Source organism: Bicyclus anynana, chromosome 17, assembly GCF_947172395.1.
Source record: "Bicyclus anynana chromosome 17, ilBicAnyn1.1, whole genome shotgun sequence".
NCBI classification, from domain to species: domain Eukaryota; kingdom Metazoa; phylum Arthropoda; class Insecta; order Lepidoptera; family Nymphalidae; genus Bicyclus; species Bicyclus anynana.
Window position 1 is genome coordinate 3,436,635 of NC_069099.1, and position 13,431 is coordinate 3,450,065.

Below are 13,431 nucleotides of genomic sequence, written 5' to 3' on the forward strand. Positions count from 1 at the left end.
AGGATTCTGGATACTTATAGGAAAAGGCAGTTGGAGCTTACACCTACCAGACCCACCACGCTGCTCCGATGCTGGTTGGTGGGCGGAATGATGATGGCCTCTGTAACTATCGTTATTAGTTGTTAACGATAGTAACCAGGAACAGCCCCGATCACTATTATTATTTATCTCAAAAGCTAAAAAGTTTAGTAAGCCCTCATTCGCACGAGAGTTTTTTTATCGGACGTTAAAAAAACGTTCAAATATAGTATGAAGTTAAATTAAGGTCTATTTCCAACAAGCAAAATTGAAAATGCAACACTGCTCAAAAAAACCGTCGTGTTTTAAAATCGCTGTCGTGTGAACATATACCTACTTGGGAATGCATTTGTTGAATTTGAACGCTTTTTTATCCTCCGTTAAAAAAACTCTCGTGCAAATGAAGACTTACTCTATACTGGCAATAGTCATAATTATGTTGTTTGTGTCAAACGTAGCCTTTAAAACCCTTTGAAAGCATCACAAACGTAGGAGCCAAAATTGCGTATATTTATCTTTACCTCACAAAATCCATTCCTATAAGAATAGGTAGGTAGGTAGGTTATATAATAAGTTAGATTATGTACAACATACATAGCTATTCCCCTCTCGATACACGAAACAGTACTCCAATATATTATTAACTTCCAGCTTTTCCATTACTGTAGAGAGGTACACATTTCAGTACAAATTGCCTCCAGCTAGATAGTTGATACTCCTCTGTTACGCCTCCGTTGCCCGCGGCGGGAACGGTACAAGATTTGCTTTCTTAGGAACAGAAAGAAAATATTACTACTTATTTTGGTATTCATAAACGGAAACCCACTTATTTGTACATCAAATCAAAGTGAGAGCATATTTCTTTTGTGTTATCATCTCTTCATAATTAAAAAATAAAAACAATTGTTTGTCTAACACAAAACCCAAAACTGTTGTTTTTATACTTATACTGGCAAACGCCACGCGGTTTTCCCAGTGTAGTTCCCGTTCCCATAGGAATACGGGGATTAAATATAGCCTATAGCATTAGGGGATAGTGGTAGCTTCCCAACAGTGAAAGAATTTCTCAAATAGGTTCAGTAGTTTCGGAGCCTGTTCAATGCAAACAAACAAACAATCATCATCAAAAATACACTCCTTAAATGGGTAGCCGTACGTAATCTATACTAATATTATAAAGCTGAAGAGATTGTTTGTTTGTTTGGTTGAACACGCTAATCTCAGGAAAACGGCACAGATTTTACATTTAAATCATACGTTCTAAAAATATAATATTCCAGGGAGAGCAAATTATTTTGTCACGGGAGGTCAACCTAAAAATCTCCCTGAATACCATTTTCAAAAATAACCGGTAGATCCATAAGTATTAGGTAGATACTCGGTAAGCATACTCAGGTTGCAGATAAAGCCGTATTTGTATTTAAGCTGCAGTTACGAACCGGAACGAGCATATAGGAGCTAAAATTACCTCCTCACAACGCAATCTCTTTGTACGTACAAGTGCTGCTTTGTGGATCACTGTCTAGTGTTGCTGGAGTCTTATCCATATCGTATAAACGTGGATCATATCTAGATAACAGAAGATGTGCTTTGTTAATGACTATAATAGTATAAAGGTCTACTTTTGTGTGTGAAATGATAATTATGTTTTACCTTATAACTCCTTCACTTTTCATCGCAAGTAAAAGTCAAAGTAACGTCATAAATCAAAAGTGACGGTCTTATTCACTGAAAAATAAAGTCTTCTTTACTACTTACTACTTTTACTGTTACTTTAGCTTTACATGAAGAAACTGGCTGTCAGAAGTGGATTACAAAAATAAGAAAACCAATGTCGAACTAAGGCTATGATTCACATTTGTCAGGACAACTTAATTAACAAATTAAACTGTAACCAAAATAAGACCCTAGAATGGCAGAGAATGATCTTGAGTGGAGACACGCACTTGTAAACATTGTTTGTAGGGTTAAAGACGTCTTTGACGGTTAACCAACACTCCCCTTTTCCACTCATCACAAGTAACCCATAAAGAATTACACCTCAAGAAACGTGGACGGCTCGAACGCTACGAGCACGCTGAAGCCGACCGTACGAGCGCCTTATATCGCAAGTCGTTCCCGCCAACCGATCGGTACCCCTCTGTAACGCCCCACTCTTTACGAAAATAAGTCGCGCCACCTGACGTCATATCCGTCTCAGATACTATTTCCTACACTGTACTTAGCTGAATTGCGAAAGATATTCCTAATTTAATTCAATTAAGTATTATTTCCTTTAACCATTTGCCAGGGTTGAAGCTACGCCAGAAATAGAAAACTTACTGCTTTAATTTTATATAACCTCTTAGTGTATCGTATCCTAAGTCTAAACCATGTAATCTCAGAGGCGAAGTTAAATCTAACTCAATTTATCACCCTTACTTAACCTAATTTTGTCGGCGCACAGACTTCTATTTAGTTAGAAGCCGCTTGTTCAATCACTCAATAGTAATTTTTTATAACGTTTTCGGTCACGAGAGGTGTTTTACTATTTTAGTATCCCTACTAAAAACAATAACAACCATCTCGTGTGTGTAGGAATAATCGAACGCCTTTCAATAGGCATACAAATAACAATACAGTATGTATAGGAATATTTATACATAGATAGATATATAGAATGTTATTATTCTATCCTCTGAAAATGGCGTTAACTGTAAACGGGATTAATGTTTACTGAAAAAAAGGCAAACCTAAAAGTACTGATATCAAAATATTATGTAGGTAAACACAACACAACACAAATAAAGAACAATAGAAAATAAAAAAAAAATATACACGGTCGAATTGAGAAACCTCCTTTTCTTGAAGTCGGATAATAAAGTAGGAACAAGGCAAATAGGCGCCTAGTACTAATCTTTCGGGCAATATTGGATGCTTGCAATACTATAATATTCCAAGGGTAAAGCTCTTTGTGTTGTAGGGGGTAATTGTGGATCTACTGAACCGATTTTGAAAATTCTTTTACCATTAGAAAGCCACGTTATTTGTGAGTGTCATAGGCTATATTTTTCCCCGTATTCTCGCGGGAATGGGATCTTCGTGGGTGAAACCGCAGGGCGTCGGTGATTCTACAAGTTTTTTAGATAGAAGACCTGTGAGTGTTTGTGTGTGTATTTGTAAATGCGTGTGTGTGTCTGACCTTAACTTTACCCTTGCTCAATACCCAGAGAGCTATCTAATTAATAATGTATAATAACAAAATGCCGATAATTATATTTGCAAACCAGATTGGGCGAATCTCCGTGTCAATGTTTGCTGGATCGATAGATGGCGGGGTGGAGATTGGAGAGCTTTATGTAGGAAAATATAACACAATCAAAAAGGGTTAGTTTTGACTGCCTCTGTGGCGCAGTGGCTTTACAAGACGGAAGTCCTGGGTTCATTCCCCGGCTGGGTCGATTGAGTTTTTCTTAATTGGTCCAGGTCTGGCCGGTGGGAGGCTTCGGCCGTGGCTAGTTACCACCCTACCGGCAAAGACGTACCGCCAAGCGATTTAGCGTTCCGGTACGATGTCGTGTAGAAACCGAAAGGGGTGTGGATTTTCATCCTCTTCCTTACAAGTTAGCCCGCTTCCATCTTATATTGCATCATCACTTACCTTCAGCTGAGATTGTAGTCAAGGGCTAACTTGTAAAGAATAAAAAAAAAGATACCTACATATTAAACTCACAAAGAACAATATTTATATTTAGCACTAGCGGACGCTCGCGATTTCGTCAACGTATTCTGTTTCTGATAACGTTTTTTTCGATTTTGACTTCGCTTAACTTAATCGTATCTAGTCTCCAACCACATGAATATAATTGCTTTCAATTGATCAAGAAATTTGCGCAAACAGGCGGAAAAATAAATCACTTCGTAACGTAACGCGTTACGACGCCACTCTGTCTGGCTTCCCTTTCCCTCACGCATACGGCAGCAGGTTTAAGTTATCACTTCTGTCGATCTTTCCGAGATGCATACGTTATTGTTTGCATTATCACCTTTTAAACTCTATTATTTTTTAACTTCTATTAATACTTCTAAATTCAAACACATAAAAATCAGATACAAATCTGTCTATTTGTACAAGATGCCGCGTAGCAGAGTGGCGCAGTGGAAGCGTGCTGGGCCCATAACCCAGAGGTCCGTGGATCGAAACCACGCTCTGCTAGTTACATTTTTATTTTTTTACACAAATTTAGACTGTATTTTGTTTGTGAAAAAAAAATAAGCAATGAATATTAGAAGTTAACGAATGAAAAAATTATAAATTATTCTGTTTATATTTATCAAAACTAGTATTTTATAAGAGTAACTCAAAAACTACACGGTCGATTTTGAATTTTTTTTCACCAAATAGAAAACTATATATTGTTACAAATAGTACCTGCTTCCCGCCTATTTCGTATAGATAAGTGTCGCCGCCTAGCGTATAGTAGCGTCATTTCATTTCATACTTTTATGACTTCCGGTTATTATAGTTAAATTTAATTAAGTAACAGTGATTATCAATCCGAACAGTGGAGAGGTTATTATTAATTATTGATATAAATATAATTATTTATTTTACATGATATAAATTCATCATTGGTTATTTTACTCTTGACAACTATGACGTCACGTTATGATTTAGTTTGTATTTAATTTCTCAACTTTGTGTTTCGATATTTTAATATTATTTTACGATCGTTATAAATATCTTTTAATTATTAATGTGTTTTAGATAGAATTATAACGTTTGGTTTGTATAATAATACTCCGGAACTATTATTAAAACGTACTTGTATTGTTAACATATTCGTGCTACCAACAGTAGACACTAACTTTGAAAATATTATAAAATAGAGGGTTGTTTAGCAGATTCATTGATATACTACCATCAGCGTGTAATATTAACATTATAGCGGAAGCTATGCTGAAATTGTTATCGAATAAATTTGTGTACAGTGAAAATATTATTTTACTTCTCCCACCTTCTGTAACATCTCAGAAGTGGGCATAAAACTGTTGGGATCCTACGCTACGGGTCTCGGCAAGAAGAAGAATCGAAGAAAGCAAAAACGGAATTTTTTTTTTCTTCTTCTACACCACGCCCTTACCAAGAAATCAACTACATGTGACGCACAGAATTGGAACTCAAAGAAGTTTGTAATCAAGCTTCGTCTACAATACCCTGATGAACGCTGGTACAAAGACTTCGAAGACTACAATATCGTCATACAAGCGTGTCCGGATACAGCATTCTACGACTAGTCGACTTTGTTGAAAAATTTGATGTCATGTCGGTAAGAGCAAAGGATTAAGGAAGACTTCGAGAAGTGCAACATTATTGGAGAAGACTCTTTATCGTCTATCATCAAAAGCCTTCTGGTGGAGCTACGTTCAAATGTCTTCCAGCCTCAAAACGTCTGATTAACTCTTTGGGTTTTCATCTGAACAAGAAAGAAGCAACTAAGAAGACAGAAGCATCGTCAATGCGGCAGCGAACGTGTAGAAAACTTGCAGTGTATGGCGCCTCTCCTACGCTTCAGCCCTCTGGACTGGGGCCCTGCTACACCTGCGGGAGCACGAGCATCTAGTCGCCGCGCCGCCGCGCCGCCGCGCCGAGCCATTTGCTGGGTTGCTGCGACTTCGTAAACTCCGCGGCAGCAAACACAAACAAGTCCAGGTTAGTCCAGCTATGTATACTTTTATATCGTAAACTTTTTTTTGCGCTTATACAAACGCCTCGCCATTGGTGTGCCGCGTGCATATAAAATTACATAATACATTGGTACGACAAGTAAATTGAGTATACTGCCAGAAAAATAGTAAAAATCGCCCATTGTTATGAAAAGTTTTGAAGGTGCTCACTAGTCAATATTAGAGTGGAGTAGTAGGTATAGGTTACATATGTCTATGTGACGAGACATGCAGGTATATGGATAAAGTACTCGTGATGTGTTCAAGTAGTGATACGTGAAAGTTAAAGTTTTTAATGATTATTATACTGTTATACATTTTATAGAAGGCAGTAAATGATCAAGTTGCTGGTACAACTAGTCACTGATTCAAATACCTATTAGTAATCTTGTCCTGTACAAAAGTCTTGCAGTCGTATCATAGTTTCTAGCAAGAAAACTGTTTATAACCTTAGTTGATTTATTTTAAATGTATGACTTCTTACCAAAGCTACATTTTATTGATTTGTTTGAGTAATAATAAAAAGTAAACAGGCATTTTGTACAAAGTTCTGTTTAGCTAATTGGGTAAATTATAGCTCTCCTTGGCGAAGTTGATAAGTGAATAGAGCTCTTTCACAAACAGTAAAAAAAACAGCATATAATATATCAAATATTAGAAAAAATAACTTTTTATGTTTAGATCCATCCAACTGCCAAGTAAAAATAAATAATATCCCGTTCATAACGCCATGTTACCTAAAACAACCAAATTAACATATACCGATATCAAAAGAGTCTCGTAAAGTATTCCATAAAAGTGTTAAATAACCGCGGGCAAAGTAAGATTGTTTAATATTATTGATTGAATTACTTGTACGGTAGGTTGCACAATTAGCTATTAAATGTTATTGCTTATTATATCACCCTACAAAATACTCCCATATTAAACTGTTCATGAAATATAACAACTTATCGTTACTAATCATAACTATAGTATTCGTTCAGAATTCAGTTTATCCAGTTTTTATTACAGTCAGACAGGACATCTCAAAGCATTTAAAATTAGAAAAATTAAATACTTGATATTACTTGGTGTTGACGTTTATGACAGTAAAGCGTTTACAGAGTTCATTAATAGCGCTATAGTAAATTAGAATCAGTAGGTACTAGCCAAGACGTGATAATTAGGTATGCCTATCGCGTACTTTATTGAAGTAACTTCTGAAGAAGAGTTCTATCATATAATTCGAGGATTTAGCTGATGTAGATTTGATAAATAATAAAATCTGCTCTTAGGGTTTGTCTGTACTTATCAATTGCTCAACGGGCTATTTTAGTTCTAATATAATTTATTACCTCGTTTACTCCTAGCTTAAAGGTGGCTAGCTATTCAGGATTTCGGTTCACAAATAAGATACTTATAAGCCAGGAAAGAAAGAAAATTGACAATTCAAGCTGGCTCTCTAATTAGAATACTGTGGTATACGGCTAACTCTAACTGAACAGAGTCGTCTTCTTTCCGCGATGAGAAATGATAAGCATTATACCCTGAACATAAGAGCCCTTAATCACAATTCAACATTTAGTTTAGGTTAAGTAACACACCAAAGTTACCGCATCTTACTGTAGCTCAGGGCCATCTAGTTTCAAATTCAATACGAAAATTACAACTTTTATCGCACCTATACACAAAACTATTATATTAGTTAAAATAACTGCTTAAATAAGAAAACTATACTGAGACCGATTAATTAAGCTAAAACTTAACAATTAGTAGTAGTTGCAAAAATATCATATTTAAGTACTTAATACCACAGGTTTTAAATAAGTGAAAAAAATATAAAGATTTACTTTTTCTTATATTAAAAAAAATACATGCAGTATTGTGTACCATGCGCTTATGGAAAGTTATCGTATGCCTAAAGTTAAAGGGAGTTCTAATTATTTATTTGAATACTATATTTGTCTACATCATTAAGGGGCCTTTTGTAAATACTAGGGAACCGTTTATACTATGGTGCTAACTGTATCAATTGATTATTCTTGCAAAATGTGTTTTAGTCAGGGTATTCCTGTTACAGTTTTCAGTTCACTATATACTATCAAAAAATTAAAAGTTAATGGGTAAATAAATAATATCATTTGGATTAGCTTTACATATAAAATTATCATAATATGATTAGTTGCTATAATCCTCCAAAATAGTTTGACCGGTTCTTATTAAGTTTTATATGTAGATAATATTAGGTAGGTCCGAGAAAAGGTTGTTATACATTTTTGATACCCTTGAACGATAAGGGTGATTAGTAGTAAAACTTCTAAAGCAAAGCAACATGGTTGGGTCAGCTAGTTACTTTATAATAATGGAGTAAAGCTTCCACTATCCGTAATTTAACAGTTTGTTGAAGAATGGTAAATCAGGGTTATATTGAATGCTATAGAACTTTATGTATGCTAATGGTCAGGTGTGTGTAAATTTAAACGATCATAGATGGCTCGAGTAAATAGTAGTTATTATGTCCGATAGTGGAAAAACGTGAGACGATACACTTTTCTATATCACACGAGGAATTAATACTCCTTATTCCAGTAAGCTCATCATAATGTTCAGTCATAAAAATGTTTGAATGTCAGTTTGTCCAACCCGCGAACTACAGCCACCTAATGTAGGTACAAGAGCAAGACCTACACAATAAACGGAACAATAGCTATATCAACAAAAATATGTCTGTAATGAAAATGGTGTTTCGTACCCACATATTATTATTATAGATATACACAGAATTACTGATTTTGGAAACATATGTTTTTTGGGAAAACTACAATATAAATGTACTTATATACTAAAATCTAATCATAAGAGATTTCTAAAGCGTAACATGAGATAGGTCGGTACGTATAAAATTTGTACTATAATTTGTGGGGGCTAAGACCTTATGGGATGCAGTTTACAGATTCAATTAATTTAATTCAAAGTTCGTCTATTGATAGAATGTGGTAGTGAATAAGTACAGATATTAAATTATATTCTTGTAATATTAACAAGATTAATAGTTCTACGTATTTGCAGATTGTTCTGGTAGATAGGGAGGAAAATGAAGTTACAGATGTCCTCATATACGGTAGTCGAGAATTAACATTGATTTTCACAGTTCTAAATAAAAAAAAAAACGCACAATTGAAACAATATTATTGTAAGATTCTCTCTATGTGACTTGTGCATAAGTGGCGATATATGTGATTCGGTTCCTCTTGGTTTACTTCTACGTGACTTCTGTCTTATGTGGCACTCGTCAGTGATTCACTTCTATGCGACTCACGTCTGTCTATATCTATATATTCGACTATGGCTTACCTTTTACTATATGTCTGTATGATATACGACTTTGTGACCTAAGTCTGTGTGACCTGTGTCTGTGTGACCTGCGTCTGTGTGACCTGCGTCTGTGTGACCTGCGTCTGTGTGACCTGCGTCTGTGTGACCTGCGTCTGTGTGACCTGCGTCTGTGTGACCTGCGTCTGTGTGACTTGCGTCTGTGTGACTTGCGTCTGTGTGACCTGCGTCTGTGTGACATGGGTCTGTGTGACACACGTTTTTGTCTGTGTGAAATACCTAAGTATTTGTGTGCTTACCTAAATTGAACGAACGAATTCCAAACGAAAAGGAGATTTAAACCCACGTCTTACTAGACACGGGCATAAGTTAGTTATTTCTGCATATCGTCTCCAAAGAGTAAAAAAAAATCTTCTTTTGTAGGTTTGGGTGTACTCTTCTATAACAAGATCCTCAAAACTGTGATGGACCTGCCAATGCATAGCTTTAAGCAATGTGTTAAAAAACATTTACTTAGTCGAGGTTACTACAACATTGATGAGTTCCTATAAAGATAAAAGCGCTTGGAGGCCATTGGGTCAGCTTCCACCTTCACACAGGAAATAAAACTATAAGAAATTGTAATTGTTATCAATTGTAAATTATAATACTCTATGACTTTTTCAAAAGAGCAACTGTTGAGTTTCTTACCGGTATCTTCTCAGCAGAACCTGCCTTCCGAACCGGTGGTAGAATCTTTACAAATAGTCTACTGTCGTGTCAAAAGTGCTTGTAAACTGAGCCTACTTAGAATAAATGATTTTAGATTTTGATTTTGATTTTGAATTGGTCCGAGTTATTTTGATTAATCAAGTTATCTTAGTGATTCATATTTATTGAAGTCGGAATGACCTAGTAACTAATATGCAGATAAAATTCAAATATGTGATTTTATAGTAAAATAAGTATTTCCAGATTAGGTACCTGTCTCGAAGTACTAATAGCGATGTTTTTGTTTTATCATAATTTCTGAATTTCTTTCATATAGATAGCACAATATACTTATTGTTTGGGTTTGAAGTCTAAGTGACCCATGAACATAATTACCAGAAACGAATTAGGCTTTATGATAGCACTTCGATTATGTATATTGATCAAAACCTTGTCAGTTTCAAATTACTGCTGGATCCTGTTCTTTCCAGATAACTGATGGTGCAGTGGGAGATACCAGAGTGTTACCAGAACGCCGTGGGACACGGCTTCTTCAGGATGGCCGAATGTTACAAATAGTACCTGCTTCCCGCCTATTTCGTATAGATAAGTGTCGCCGCCTAGCGTATAGTAGCGTCATTTCATTTCATACTTTTATGACTTCCGGTTATTATAGTTAAATTTAATTAAGTAACAGTGATTATCAATCCGAACAGTGGAGAGGTTATTATTAATTATTGATATAAATATAATTATTTATTTTACATGATATAAATTCATCATTGGTTATTTTACTCTTGACAACTATGACGTCACGTTATGATTTAGTTTGTATTTAATTTCTCAACTTTGTGTTTCGATATTTTAATATTATTTTACGATCGTTATAAATATCTTTTAATTATTAATGTGTTTTAGATAGAATTATAACGTTTGGTTTGTATAATAATACTCCGGAACTATTATTAAAACGTACTTGTATTGTTAACATATTCGTGCTACCAACAGTAGACACTAACTTTGAAAATATTATAAAATAGAGGGTTGTTTAGCAGATTCATTGATATACTACCATCAGCGTGTAATATTAACATTATAGCGGAAGCTATGCTGAAATTGTTATCGAATAAATTTGTGTACAGTGAAAATATTATTTTACTTCTCCCACCTTCTGTAACAATATTCTTTGTGGAAAATGGTTAAATTTTATCCCACGGGAATCGGAACAACGCTAGTAGCTAGTATTTTGTTATGTGATTTAATTTGACTCTCCGCTATTTTATTGTAAGATGTCAATATTAATTTCATTTTCTCAGTATATTAAGTTCAGTTTCAACAGTAGTAGCGACCGAGTACTTAGTTCTCAGCCGGGAATAATCCCATCTTACGAGTAGGTAGTAAAACGCTTAATGAAACGTCGGTCTTGACCTATTTTAATCATTATAGAATGTGGTAACGTAAACAGAAATACTGTGATAATTTATGTAAATATATTAGTATAAAAGTAATATAAACAAAAATATAGGTACCTGAGTAAATAATATAGGTACATACTACATATAGAAACTACTACATATCACAATTTAGACAATATTTGAATAAACAACTTTTAAAAGTTCCCAGTGTCTTTGAATTACGTATTTCATAGGGAAGACATAATTTCATAGGCACAATAGAAGCAATATTCAAATTTTTTAATTGTAATAAATGTTAGATGATCGTAAAACAAAAAAAACACTGACACTTTACGTAAAATAGCGTAATCAGGGTTGTTTGATATATCGTTGAATAACTATATTAAGTGATCACAAAAACAAAAATACTTTAAATAAATGATGTATTGTAGTGACTCAATCTTTGAATGGTACACCGAGATACATAATAGCGCCCCGCTGATAGTGATCGTTAAAGATTTTAACGTCAGCTCAGCCCGCCAACTTGCATTGGAGCAGTGTTGGATCTAAGCTCTATATATTTTTGTTTTTTTTTTTATTGTATACAAGTTAACCCATGACTACACTCTCACCAGATTGTACCTACGTAATGATGCAATCTAAGATAGAAGCGGGCTAACTTAATAGGAGTTGGATGTAAATCCACACCCCTTTCGGTTTCTACACGAAATCGCTTGGTGATACGTCTTTGCCGGTAGGGTGAATATAAGGTGTCTGACCCTGTGGGCCGGTAAAATAGGATGTTCAGTTTACTATACGTTTCCACTGCTCTGTGGTTTAATAAAAGTCTTACGTTTATATCCTGGCTGTAGGTATTGTCCATTGAGATTAATTATGTCATCTCTCAGAGTAATTGGCAAGTCTAGTCGTTGGTAATTCCTCGGAGTAGCCTTGCAACAATAAAGCGATTAGTCTGATTAGAGCGCTGGTTTACTAATCTGTCCCAATGCGATTGTGTTCTTTCGAGTTTGTATTATACATATTTTTACCTAGGTATGTAATGCATTGCTACCATTAGAGCAATTAAGGGCTCCCGCACACGGGCCACCGGCAACAACCACAAAACGCTGCTACTGGCATATTTCCAGTAGTTTTTGTTCATTTTGTCTGCACACGGTTGACGCCGGTGGCCGCCACACGCTACAATCGTCGTTGCTCGCTTCTTGTGGCCCGCACCGGCCACTAAACGCCGCAACACACCACTCACGCGATTATGATACTTCGCGCTTCAGTTTTTGTGGCCCCTTCTTACTTCATGTAGCGGCGTTTATGGCTGCCGCGTGTGTCCCGTGTGCGGCGACACTAAATAACCACTGCACAACTGTTTCAATTTCATATAAATTCGTTTTACGTCAACGCGATAGTAACAGTATGAAAATATTGAAAACTCCCACTAGGCACACAGATCTCTCACCAGAGTAAAGATATACTTACTATGTATACTGTGTTTCTACTCTCAAAAAATCATAATTCCATTAAAAATACAATTAAAAATTAATAAGTAACACCAAAGTCTTCTTAGGATCACTCAGGGCCGCCGTCTCCGCGTGTAGAGGAAAAATCCGGCGGAGTTTCCCCGGCCGCCGCCGCCGCCGCCGCTAACGAAGGTAATACATTTTTTTCAAGTAACTTTATGCCTGCCTTATGAATTTTTTAATTAAATTCTTTGTAGCCATATTGTTAGTCTTAAAAAAGATGGATTGTAGCTACATTATAATTGTCTTGATAACATAATGTCTAGACTTTTGAACTGTTTGAATATGTGCGTATGTAATTTTTGATTTATAATATTTAAGTATAATTAGGTAGGTGCTTACTTCTAACTCACTGGAATAGATATTTCTTATCCCAAATTTCTATACTACTATTATAAAGTTAATAGTTTGTTTGCTTGCTTGAACGCGCTAATCTCAGGAACAACTGGTCCGATTTGAAAAATTCTTTCAGTGTTAGATAGCCCATTTATCCAGGAAGGCTGTATTATATCCAAAAATTCCATTGAAGATAAAACTGGCGTGATTTATGCCAAAGGTACAACTTTTGCGGTCACTGCGTACGAGGCAAAGTTATCACGCTAAGACCAATAGGAACACCAATGAAGAATGTTTCAAAATCGGGGACGGTTTAAAGTTTCGCGAAAATCATATATCACAGAATTGTTCCACTTTAAAAGTTCTAAAAAAAAAAAGCTCGCGACAGTTCCCGCGGAATTTGAGAAATCTGAAATCCACGCGGACGGAGTCGCGGG

General features: G+C 35.5%; 1 protein-coding gene and 1 non-coding gene across 2 annotated transcripts in view; both read left to right on the plus strand.

The window, feature by feature from the left end:
- LOC112044676 (ankyrin repeat domain-containing protein 29-like) overlaps positions 1-13,431 on the plus strand; it is a 55,769-nt gene that overhangs the window by 38,545 nt on the left and 3,793 nt on the right. Inside the window, exon 10 of the mRNA XM_052886433.1 lies at positions 12,706-12,790. Within this exon, the coding sequence (XP_052742393.1) occupies positions 12,706-12,790 (85 nt within the window). The remainder of the gene's footprint in view (positions 1-12,705; positions 12,791-13,431) is intronic.
- On the plus strand, positions 4,142-4,213 carry Trnam-cau (transfer RNA methionine (anticodon CAU)). Its single transcript has one exon. It is a non-coding gene; the product is annotated as a tRNA-Met (tRNA).